The 11,456-nt window shown below is 35.3% G+C and overlaps 2 protein-coding genes across 5 annotated transcripts in view; one reads left to right on the forward strand and one right to left on the reverse strand.

Annotated features, from left to right (window-relative positions):
* LOC106870031 (uncharacterized) overlaps nucleotides 1–8,824 on the forward strand; it is a 17,632-nt gene extending 8,808 nt beyond the window's left edge. For all 4 annotated transcript variants that reach the window (XM_052974342.1, XM_052974344.1, XM_014915997.2 and 1 more), the window contains 10 exons: nucleotides 602–802; nucleotides 1,664–1,900; nucleotides 2,273–2,451; nucleotides 3,253–3,403; nucleotides 4,059–4,358; nucleotides 5,451–5,521; nucleotides 6,467–6,571; nucleotides 6,921–7,015; nucleotides 7,769–7,838; nucleotides 8,137–8,824. In XM_052974342.1, coding sequence (XP_052830302.1) covers nucleotides 619–802; nucleotides 1,664–1,900; nucleotides 2,273–2,451; nucleotides 3,253–3,403; nucleotides 4,059–4,358; nucleotides 5,451–5,521; nucleotides 6,467–6,571; nucleotides 6,921–7,015; nucleotides 7,769–7,838; nucleotides 8,137–8,367 — 1,623 coding nt within the window. In that variant the 5' untranslated portion in view covers nucleotides 602–618 and the 3' untranslated portion in view covers nucleotides 8,368–8,824. The remainder of the gene's footprint in view (nucleotides 1–601; nucleotides 803–1,663; nucleotides 1,901–2,272; nucleotides 2,452–3,252; nucleotides 3,404–4,058; nucleotides 4,359–5,450; nucleotides 5,522–6,466; nucleotides 6,572–6,920; nucleotides 7,016–7,768; nucleotides 7,839–8,136) is intronic.
* LOC106870024 (pre-mRNA-processing factor 17) overlaps nucleotides 8,815–11,456 on the reverse strand; it is a 72,967-nt gene continuing 70,325 nt past the window's right edge. Inside the window, exon 14 of the mRNA XM_052974345.1 lies at nucleotides 8,815–9,227. Coding sequence (XP_052830305.1) covers nucleotides 9,031–9,227 — 197 coding nt within the window. The 3' untranslated portion in view covers nucleotides 8,815–9,030. The remainder of the gene's footprint in view (nucleotides 9,228–11,456) is intronic.

Consider the following 11,456-nt stretch of genomic DNA (forward strand, 5'->3'; position numbering starts at 1 on the left):
GTTGCTATTGCTATTTAGTCCCTGCTTATATAATACCAGAGTATTATCCCCTGCTGTGGTGGCTTATAGTCAAATCCATGATTATCCCATCTTTTTTCATCCATCTTTACCAATTCATTGGTGGTGGGCCAATCGGTGGATATGTGCATATGTAATGATATTGCATATGTTTTTGTGTATGGATGGATTGATATGTGTATGTATGTGTGTATGTGTGTGTAAGTATGGATGGATGTGTATGTATGCAGTATAGATGTGTTTATGGATGAATGGATGTGTGTATGTGTGTATTGGTGTATGGCTGCGAGTGTGTTTGTAATATGGAAAGATAATGTGTATGTTTGTGTGCATATGAATGGATGTATGCGGATGTCTGTATGTCCGTGTGTGTGTGTGTGTGTGTTTATTCAACTGAATCTGAATGTGTGTTTATCTTGAGAAACCCTTTTGTGTCAGATGAAAGAACTTCCTGAAATTTTTGAAATTTGGGCAACAAAATTAATGCACAAACAAGAAAAAAAAACACAAAAAATCTTCTAATGATTTTGTATTTGTTTTGCATATTTTTTTTTGTTTTTACCTTTCTGTTTTCTCCTTTGAGGTATCAATGGCCGAGCCATGAAAAAAACCACATCTTGGAACAGTTTCCAGGGTCTGTTAAGAAATTCCATGCCAGAAAGCAATCACGTGGTCCAAAACCATGCAGTTCCACCTACGTCACCATCTAATGCTGAAAACGCTGTTCTAAATATTCTTGAAGCTTTAGACATGGAATCTCCAGAGAAGTTACCAGTACGTTCTGGTCAGTATTTTGGTTCTAATTGTTTCTGATCGATCAGTGTCCCCACTCCTGTTGACCTTGTGCTTTTAGAAGACATCTGGACTTGCACCTCTTATTGGTCATCCTCATTCTCTTGTAATGTTGTGCTCAATGTTGATGGTGAATAAAAATGTATTTCTAGGGCTGAGTATAGAAGTAATTAACAACACTTACGAACAATTAACAGAAGCTTTATTCACTGCACATGGGTGTTTTCTGTGTTGGTCTTTTGACAAAATCTAACAGCAGTAAGTAATTATGCACAGTGAAAGACTGGGATTCTACAACAGTTTAACTGGTATAGCAATTATGGCTGGCCCATCACAACTGGAAAATAATTGCGCTACGTTCATGATGGAACCATTTAGTCGAACAAATCGAAGCTTATTCTTTGTAAGCTTAGTACTTATTATTAGTACTTATTCTGTCGGTCTCTTTTGCCGAACCACTACGTTACGGGGACGCAAACATACCAGCATCAGTTGTCAGGCAATGGAGGGGGGACAAACACAGACACAAAATCATATATATATATTTATATATATATATATATACAAGAATAAGGGCAGGGAATCGTCAATTAATAATAGAATTAATAATTAACAATTTTGCCAAGTAGTTCAGTATGAAAAAACCTTTATCGGTATATATATATATATATATATATATATCCCATGTTATATAATTTGATGTAACAGAAGCAGTCTCAGTTGGGTTGATATCAAAAAGGTTGAGATGAAAGTTGAGAATATAAAAACTAGATTTTCAACTTTTATTTTGTATTTTGAATTATCATTTCATTAAAAAGCTTTTGTTTATTTTTTTAATTTCCAAACTAATTAGGCAAACAAAAATCAAAATCATCTCTTCTGACTGAAACATCATCGAGTAATTCTTCGAAAGAGAAACAAACTTCAAAGAATTCTAAAAAGATTGAGAATCACACAGATGAAGGGAAGCTGAATTTGACAAAGAATACTGGTACTATCACAGACATGAACAATACAATTCAGGATCTGGAAATTCAATTTGATAAGGACGTTGAAAACCTATCAAAGGACATCACTGGATATTTAGAAGGTAGAGACATATTTTATTCTGAGGAAGTGTGATATGATTTTGAAAAACAATGTCTGGGACACATTATCTACATTTGACAGATATTTGTCCTCATCTTGTATGTTGTTAACACAACATTTCAACTGATATAACCTCCAGCTTTCATTAGGTGTCTCGGGGAAATTTCGAACCTGGGTTCTCATTCCTAAGGTATTTTTCGATATTATTATTATTATTATTTGAAATGGAAAAGCTAAAAGAGATGTAAAATGAACGAGCTATGTTCAAAATCTTTAATTAAATGTTATTTACTTGAATAAATTTAATTTATAAATAAATTCCACTCCCTGCTTTTTTTTTTTAATATTTTTTTTACAATTTCTTTTCCCATAGAATATTCTGGGGGTAATAACAGAACTGAAATGGAAAAAAACTCTTCTCTTTCAAAACCAATCTCTGAAAAATCCTTAGAAGAAAATAATGCGGAGAATTTGTCTTCAAGAAGAACTGGAATAAATATTAAAGCTGGAAGACAGGAACCAAGAGAAAATGGAATAATTGAGAATTCTTTGGTACATAAGAATGTTTTTTTTTTTCCTCTTTTAAGATTAAAAGGTGGCAGACTAGCAGAATCGTTTGCATACCAAGCAAAATGCTATGTGGCATTCTGCTCACCTTTACATTCAAAGTTCAAATGTCACCGAGATCGGCTTCACAGCCAAGGTTGACTTTATTAGATGTACAGTAATCCCTTGCCACATCACGGTTCACCTGTCGTGGTTCACCTGTCGTGGTTCACCTGTCGTGGTTCACCTGTCGTGGTTCACCTATCGTGGTTTATTATTTAAGCTTATGCCGATTCCTCCATGGTGTTGTTTTGCATTTATAATGAAATAAATAGATACAAATTATGAAAATAATAAAATAAAAATATACAGTTCTATATTTATTAGATGAGGAATTATGTACATTATTTACATTTGACAGATATTTGTCCTCATCTTGTTTGTGTTAACAACAAACAAGATGAGGACATAATGTAAAAAATATACAGTACAGTACTGTTTCTACTTCGTGGTGGTGGTAGTGGTGGGTTGTTTCTAAATCATGGGGAGTTTTGGAGCATAACACTTGCGATAGTCGAGGGATTACTGTATGGTAATGATATAATAAGATTACAGTAATCTCAGGCAATCATAACTGCCTCTACTGAAAAAATCTTAAAATTTCTGGAATGCATCTCATCCGCATATAGACCCACACTGACTTTTATAGTTTGAAATGTTAAAGAGTTTTCTTGCTAAAAACAAAAATAAGCAAAAATGTAAAATCCCACCCAGAATTGATATTATGACATAAATTTTTCATTTCAGAGCCCTTCCAAAGGATTGAGCCGTAAAACAGGCGTATTGAACCAATTGCCCAGATCTGGAAAGGAGGCAGTCAAACAGTTGGTGCCTGTGACCGAAAGTGAAGTCACAGCAGACAACGTCCCTGATGATGTTGTCATTTCTTCAAACAACAGTTTGTAATAATTATAAGAATAATGATGATGATGATGACAATGATAATAATTATAATAAATTCAAATTACGACAAATGTAAACAAACAAACGAAGTTTGCTTTTAGAGGCGTTGAAATGTCTTAGAAAGTTAAAGAAGTGATTTTTAAAAAATTCTCTATCACTTTTCTTCTCGGGCACAAAGCCAGCCATCTTTTTGAGGGAAAGGGATTAATCAATAACATCAACCCCAAGTAGTGAAAGCCAACAGTGACATCAGCAGTATTTGAGGTCAGAACATAAAGGGCCAAGAGAAATGCACTGACTCTACATTATTCATCTTTGTAGTTCATCCATTTCATAAAGATTTCTTTCCTGTATAATAATCTTAATACTTAACCCTTTAGCCTTTAAACCTGCCATATCCTGCTCAAATACTTTACATGTTTTATATTCAAACTGGCTAGATCTGGTCCCTCACACCTACCCTTCAATGTCATTCTAAAAATAAACAATCCTATTATAGAAATCTCAAAGCTACAAGATAATTTGTGGCTAATTCAAAATAATGTGAATAAATAAGCATTAAATTTGACAGTAATCTGAATGCTAAAGAGTTTAAATTAATTATTTTTATCTATGTATTTATTTAATCATTTATTTATTTATGTTTACAGTAATTTCGGAAGAAGAAAACCAAGAGTTAAGTGTGCCTCCATCAGATAGCAACCCTGCTGTAGGTGCCAATGGGAAATTGGAAAATTCTAAGAGAAAAACAAGCAAGGTGTCACTCATAAAGCCTGTAACAATAGTTGAGCAGCAACCCTCGAAATATGGCAAACCTAGGGGCCACATGCAATATTATGATCCTTTAGAAGCAGCAGAAAGAAGGCGGAAAAAGTTATTGGATAAAATGAACCAAAAGAGACAATTGCAGCTGGCAAAGAAAGAAACTCGAGGGCCACATTTTGAGGACTGTAAGTTTATTTTACGGGTTTATATTTCGTTTTTGTATTTGGTTTGCATGATTCTTTCTGTGAATTCATGTGTCTAGGGAGAATCATTACACCAATATTAATAACACACACACTGGTTTGGTTCAATTCCACTCCTTTATTACTAGTCAGAGAGATGACTGACTGACTAATGATAAAGAAGTGGAATTGAACCAGTGTGTGTGTGTTCGTAATATTGGCAAAATGACCAGACATAACAAAGTTTATATTTCAGTTTTTGTTAACATCTTAATGGTTGTAGTTTAGCCCCAGCTCAGTCCTGATGTTGTAGCCATGATGATCCTGTCTTTTTGTACACTAGCTTAAAACCCACATTCCACATGGACTTTTGAGCTAGCTCCTGTAGAATGTATGTATGTATGTTGTCAAGTATAAAACTGTTACTACACTATCTATCTGTATGTCTAGTTAGCTACACACAGACATACACACACACGATTATATATTGGGATGATTTTAAACCTCAAGAGAAACTAGTCTTTTAAGTGTTAATGTCAGATTTTTAAATGAATATCGACTTACATGTATTCATATGTAAATATATACACACACACATCCATAGTTGGGGATGGATTATGGAGAGAGGTAAAATAAATTAATGTTTCCAAAATATTCTTGTATTTCATAAAGTCTGACAGTTTGCCATTAAGATGCGATATATATTTTATCAGATCTTTAGTGAATTATAATCATTTGTCTGTTATCTGTGCTGAAAATGTTACCAGATACAGAAACGAATACAATGTGATATCAAATGTGTATTCTCTGAGTGGTTGGCGTTAGGAAGGGCATCCAGCTGTAGAAACTCTGCCAAATCAGACTGGAGCCTGGTGTTGCCATCCGGTTTCACCAGTCCTCAGTCAAATCGTCCAACCCATGCTAGCATGGAAAGCGGACGTTAAACGATGATGATGATGATGATGATGATTACCAATTTTATTGATTTCAATTAATCATTTCTAAATGATTTTTTTTTTGTTTGCTTTTATTTGTTTTTATATTTGTTGTTGTTGTTGTTTTCTTTTTCATTGCCGTTGTTGTCTCTAATCCAAGATGGCTTTCTTGCCAAGTATTGTATCTTTAACAAGGAGAGCTGGGATGTGTACAGAAGAATATTTGAAATGGTTCGTATTGCTTTCTCAATCACAATATCTTACATAAGCACAAGGCCATAATGATTATACTTCACCCCCGCCTCCTGTGTATTCAACTGTTGTTTAACTTACTGACCTTAGAAAAATAAGAAGCAAAGTTGACTCCAGTTAGATTTGAACTAAGAACTCAGAGGACCCAGTATGTTGTGACAGAGAAATGTGAAATGCTTTGTGATGTTCTGCAAATTCTTACGATTCTCATAATAATAATAAGTTTAATCTTTACTGCTATAAGTGGAGGTGCGTGGCTTAGTGGTTAGGGTGTCAGCATCATGATTGTAAGATTGTGGTTTCGGTTCCTGGACTGGGCGACGCGTTGTGTTCTTGAGCAAAACACTTCATTTCACGTTGCTCCAGTCCACTCAGCTGGCAAAAATGAGTAACGCTGCGATGGACTGGCGTCCCGTCCAGCTGGAGAACACATACGCCATAGAAACCGGGAAACCGGGCCCATGAGCCTGGCTAGGCTTTAAAAGGGCGCATTTATTTATTATTTACTATAAGTAGAAAGCCTGAAATTTTGGGGTTGGGGTTTTGTTGATTACAGTGAGCCCCGGCATCAACTGGTATTTATTTCATTGATACTGAAAGAATGAAAATAATAATAATAATATAGAACAACTGAGGAAGGAATATTTCTGAAGACTAAGATTGGTATTGTGTTCAAAATTGACTGGATGGAATAAAACCCAAGCAGTAAATACAAGGGCAATAGCACCACTTTGGTATAGAACCGGAATCATAAACTGGCAGAAGAAAGAACTGATGAGCTTGGAAAGTATTGACAGTGTATGGAACTTTCTATTCCAAGAGTGATACTTATCTTTAAACAACACACCCATACTTTCTCTCATTAAAACCAATGATATTTAAATAAGCTATGAGTAAGTGACTCCTTTTCTGTTTGCTTTATAGGGAGATGCTGATAAAAAAGGTTGGTTGACAACAGATGAAATGCTGTTGGGATTAAGGTCCATAAACAGTCAATTAACAGCCCCTAAAGAAGAATATCTATGTAGGGTAAGTAATTCTAAAGAAGTGTTCAAAATGGTTTAAAATTCAGGCTGTGTCTTTGTGAAGCACATCTGTAAGTTCCAGTAATCAAATGTATGTACATAGGAGTGGCTGTGTGGTAAGTAGCTTGCTTCCCAGCCACATGGTTCCGGGTTCAGTCCCACTGCAAGTGTCTTCTACTGTAGCCTCGGGCCGACCAAAGCCTTGTGACTGGATTTGGTAGACAGAAATTGAAAGAAACCCTTTGCGTGTATGTATGTATATATATATATATGAATGGATATGTTTTTGTTTCAATTATTGTTATCCTGTGTGCACCTCATTAAATTTTGTTATATATTCTCTTTCTTTGTAGATAATTGAAATGACAGGCTACAGCAGAGAGGATGGTGCAGACTTCCAATTGTTTGCCATCTTAGCTGCTTTATCAAACCGTATAACATCTCTCGAGTAAGTAGACACACATATATATATTTGGAAGTATATGTGCACATACTTTTCTCACCACATATACGTTTCTTAAGAACGTAGTTCCATTTATCAACCTACAAAACTTCTTCCATCATCATCATATTACTATCAATCTTCCATGCTGGCATTTGTTGAACAGCTTGACAGGATCCGAAGATTCTAAAGATCGAGTTGTGCTGCAGTATTTGCTTACAGCATAAAAGGAGATAACTTTTTAAAAGGGACATAACTCAATGCATAACCATGATCATATAAAGCGAGCAAATATGTACCTAACTACTAAGGCTGAAATAATCGATTCGAACTCATAACAGCAATGCCCAAGCATGGTCGTGCACTGATGACCACTAAAAGAATAATTGAATATAGAATTCATTGTCTGTTGAGATTCAGATCTCTTTTACTTGGTTTCATAACAGAATTTTAAATAACATCACCTTAGTTGTTTCGATGTCTTATAAAAATGGTTCAATATTCTTTGATGGAGAAACGTCAGTACAAGGTATTCTCCAGAAATAACATTTAGAAAATCCTCAGTTATTGCTTTATTGACCTTTGACCAGCAAACTGAACATGGATCACCTGTAATTTACATAAATTCATGATGTGCTGGAACCATGTAGTGTTGAAATGATTATAACGGAGGAAATTGTGTCATACAATTACCTTCGTTGTTGATCTTGCTGGACATAATTTAACTATTTCTAAAGGTTTATTTATTTATTTATTTAGTGATTGGATGAAAAACATTGTGGACCGTTTTGATTACCAGTTTCTAGATATGAAGACATTTAAGTGCAAGGTAAACTAAGGGATCATTTTATTATTGTTCCTACCATTGTTTTTAATGACACAAGTAGTAGACGTTCTAGCAAGCCATGATTAGAGGTTGGAAAGATGGTTGTCAGAGTAGAGGTAACAGTGTCAGTATGATGTGTCTTAACATGAGAATGTCAGAGCAGAAGTAAGATATTAGTATGACGGGTCTAAATGTTGTGTCACAGAATAGAAGTAGGATGTTAGTATGATATGTTGTGAATGTCATAGCTTACCACCTCAATAAAAATAATGAAATATCTAATCATTTAATTTTTTTGCAGACATTATGGGAGTGTAATGTTGACCCAGACACACACAAGATCTCTCTCGACCAACTTTGTGTGGATTTAAAGGCAGGTGGAGTCAGTTTGTCTCATGAAGAGGAAGTCCGCTCAAAACTGCAACATCTGAATGCACTGGACCTTCTGGATTTTTTGACTTATGTCCCTCTGTTTATAATGGTTCATAATTCTGTAGTGGACAACCCACTAGACTCCACATGGGGAAAGTGATGGAATGACCAAATTGATAAAGATTTATTTAAAAGGTTGTGGTTTCTTCTATCAGGCTCTTCTAACATCAGATGATTTTTATTACTGGACATTTATAAATTTGACGATTTGTCTAACTGCAAACTACCACTACATCTATCCTCACTTATCACAGAAGTACCATCATCATTTAACGTCCATTTACCATGCTGGCAAGATCAAGAACTGCACCGGGTTCCATAGTCTGTTTTGGCATGGTTAGTAAGGCTGGATGCCCTTCCTAACACCAACCCCTTTACAGCGTTGTGTCGGTGTTTTTTACATAGCGATAAACAAGTCATCTCCACACACTTTGTAAATGGAACACGAGGGATTCATCGACATCAAACTCACAGGCATGCCTTAAATCACAAGAGGCTTAGGGTTAAATATTATAGCAAAATGAATAAATAAAAGACAACCAGAAAATATGTAACAATGGTTTTTTTGTTTTTAAATTTATGATATCCAATTTGTGTGATGAAAAATAATGATTTCTTTTAATAATAATCATAAAAATAATAATAATAAAAATGACAGCTTGATGATGGATCATTAAATAAACAATTACAAAAAAAAGTTATGCCCTCCCCCCTCCAAATGATGCTATTTCTATAAGTTCAGAGTTTTTAATATTTTCGGTTTTTAGTCCCAGAACTTGATGATGCCATCCCAGCCAGCTGTTGCAACTTTGGATGTCTCATGTGGGTGCCACAAAGTAGCCACACAAACATCATCATGAGCCTTGAACTGGCAGTAGAGCTTTGTCGTTTTCCAGTCCCAGATGTAAAGTTTGCCGTCAGCATCTCCACATATGATGTAGCTGAAGAGAGAAAGGAAGAAATAAATGAATCAGTTAATTAGCCGAGCAAATCGACCCTGGGACTTATTCTTTGTAAGCCTAGTACTTATTCGATCAGTCTCTTTTGCCGAACCGTTAAATTACGGGGACATAAACACACTAGCATCAGTTGTCAAGCAATGTTGGGGGGGGGGGGGAACAAACACACACACACACACACACACACACATGTATATACATATATACGACGGGCTTCTTTCAGTTTCTGTCTACCAAATCCACTCAAAAGGCTTCAATTGGCCCAAGGCTATAGCAGAAGACACTTGCCCAAGATGCCACGCAGTGGGACTGAACCCGGAACCATGTCGTTGGTAAGCAAGCTACTTATCACACAGCCACTCCTGTTTTTAAATGTGTATAGAGTGTTTTGGAGATCCACACAAAAATCTTATTTGACTGGTTTATTGTTGTCTGACTTCTAACAAAAAGTGTTTTGTCACTTGGTTACGGACAGGCAGATCACTCTACTGAAAATTCTTCACAGAGATAATGTATGCCCCCCCCCCCACACAGAGTAACCATTTACAAACACATGTCACCCCATCTGATAATCATACATATACTGCATATACATACACACAAACAGTTATAAAAGAAAAAACAGAAGTTATATATATATATATATATATATATATACACACACACACACACACACACACACAGATAGATACAAATATTTATAAAAATACATACTCGTGTGTGTGTGTGTGTATGCATATATATATATATATATATATCTTGAATACCCCTACACAAACACACACACATTTAGATTCACATACAGAACTGGTTAAGTAAACACCCACACATAAACAAAGACAAATACATAGTGTGTGTATACAGAAGGCTAGCATATACTCATAAACAGATCGAGTTACACACACGCAAAACATGTTATGTATGTACATATACATCATACAACTGCAATATATATATATATATAAATATATGTATATATACCAGGCCTATCGAGTTATTTTATGTATTTAACTTCTGTTTGTAAGGTTGTGATGTTTTGTACTGGAGTGTAACCTAGAAAGTTTCAGTCATAGATTGGTAGACGGGACAAGCAACAAGATGAGAGCTCGCAACATTACATATATGTGGTCCCCAAACCCCCAACAAAATACAGGGTTGTCAAGGCTGAAAAGCCCTTAATCACAAGTCTGCTTAATCGGGGTTGAACTGGTGATAAACTACAGCAAAATCACAATCACTCAAACAGTCAGAGATAGCAGCCTAAACGCCCTCAAATCCCCACCTGACACCTTAAGTAAAGAACAATAAATACATTGACAATGTAGCCCATGGTATACTTGAAAAGATGGGATAGTCATATCTGGAATGTTCTGGAATTTAAGTCTACTCAATTAAGGCTGATCTGGATTAGACAACAACATCAAGAATGATTATTATTATTATAATTAAAGAAATTATTCGTCATCATTATCATTATCGTCATTTAATGTCCGTTGTCTATGCTGGCATGGGTTGGACAGTTTGATCAGGGCTGGCAAGGCTGGAGGGCTGCACCAGACTCCTTGCCACACACAATGAAAGAGAGAGGTAAACAGAGACTGACAATTAAGAAAACTGAATGATGTATTTCAAGTAAAACCTCATTCACCCAATATGTATCTCATGCCCCAACCAACCCCTTCCACAAACTTCTCAGCCCCCAACTCACCCCTGCCTCTTCCCCGTGTTGTCCATCCCACCTGTTCCCCCACCATAACTGATGTCGTTGTCTCCAAAATAGAAATGGATTTATCAAATTTCTCTGCAATTTCAGTCTGGAACAAAGTTCTTTGTTCTCTGCACTATCACTGCCAACAACTTTGCTTATGTAACCATGACAACATTAACGAAAAATAAACAACCCAGATAAGATTATACACACACACACACAAACACATATACACATACATATAAATATAATGTACATACAAAAACACACAAATATATATATATGTATGTACACAGATACACACACATATACATATGTACATACATACACACACATACATATGTACATATATATACATACACAGACTCATATGTACATACATAAACACACACACCCAGATATATACATATGTACATATATATGTATATACATACATATGTACATATATATATATATACATACATATGTACATATATATATATATACATACATATGTACATATATATATATATACATACATAT

This window comes from Octopus bimaculoides, chromosome 18, assembly GCF_001194135.2.
Source record: "Octopus bimaculoides isolate UCB-OBI-ISO-001 chromosome 18, ASM119413v2, whole genome shotgun sequence".
NCBI lineage: Eukaryota > Metazoa > Mollusca > Cephalopoda > Octopoda > Octopodidae > Octopus > Octopus bimaculoides.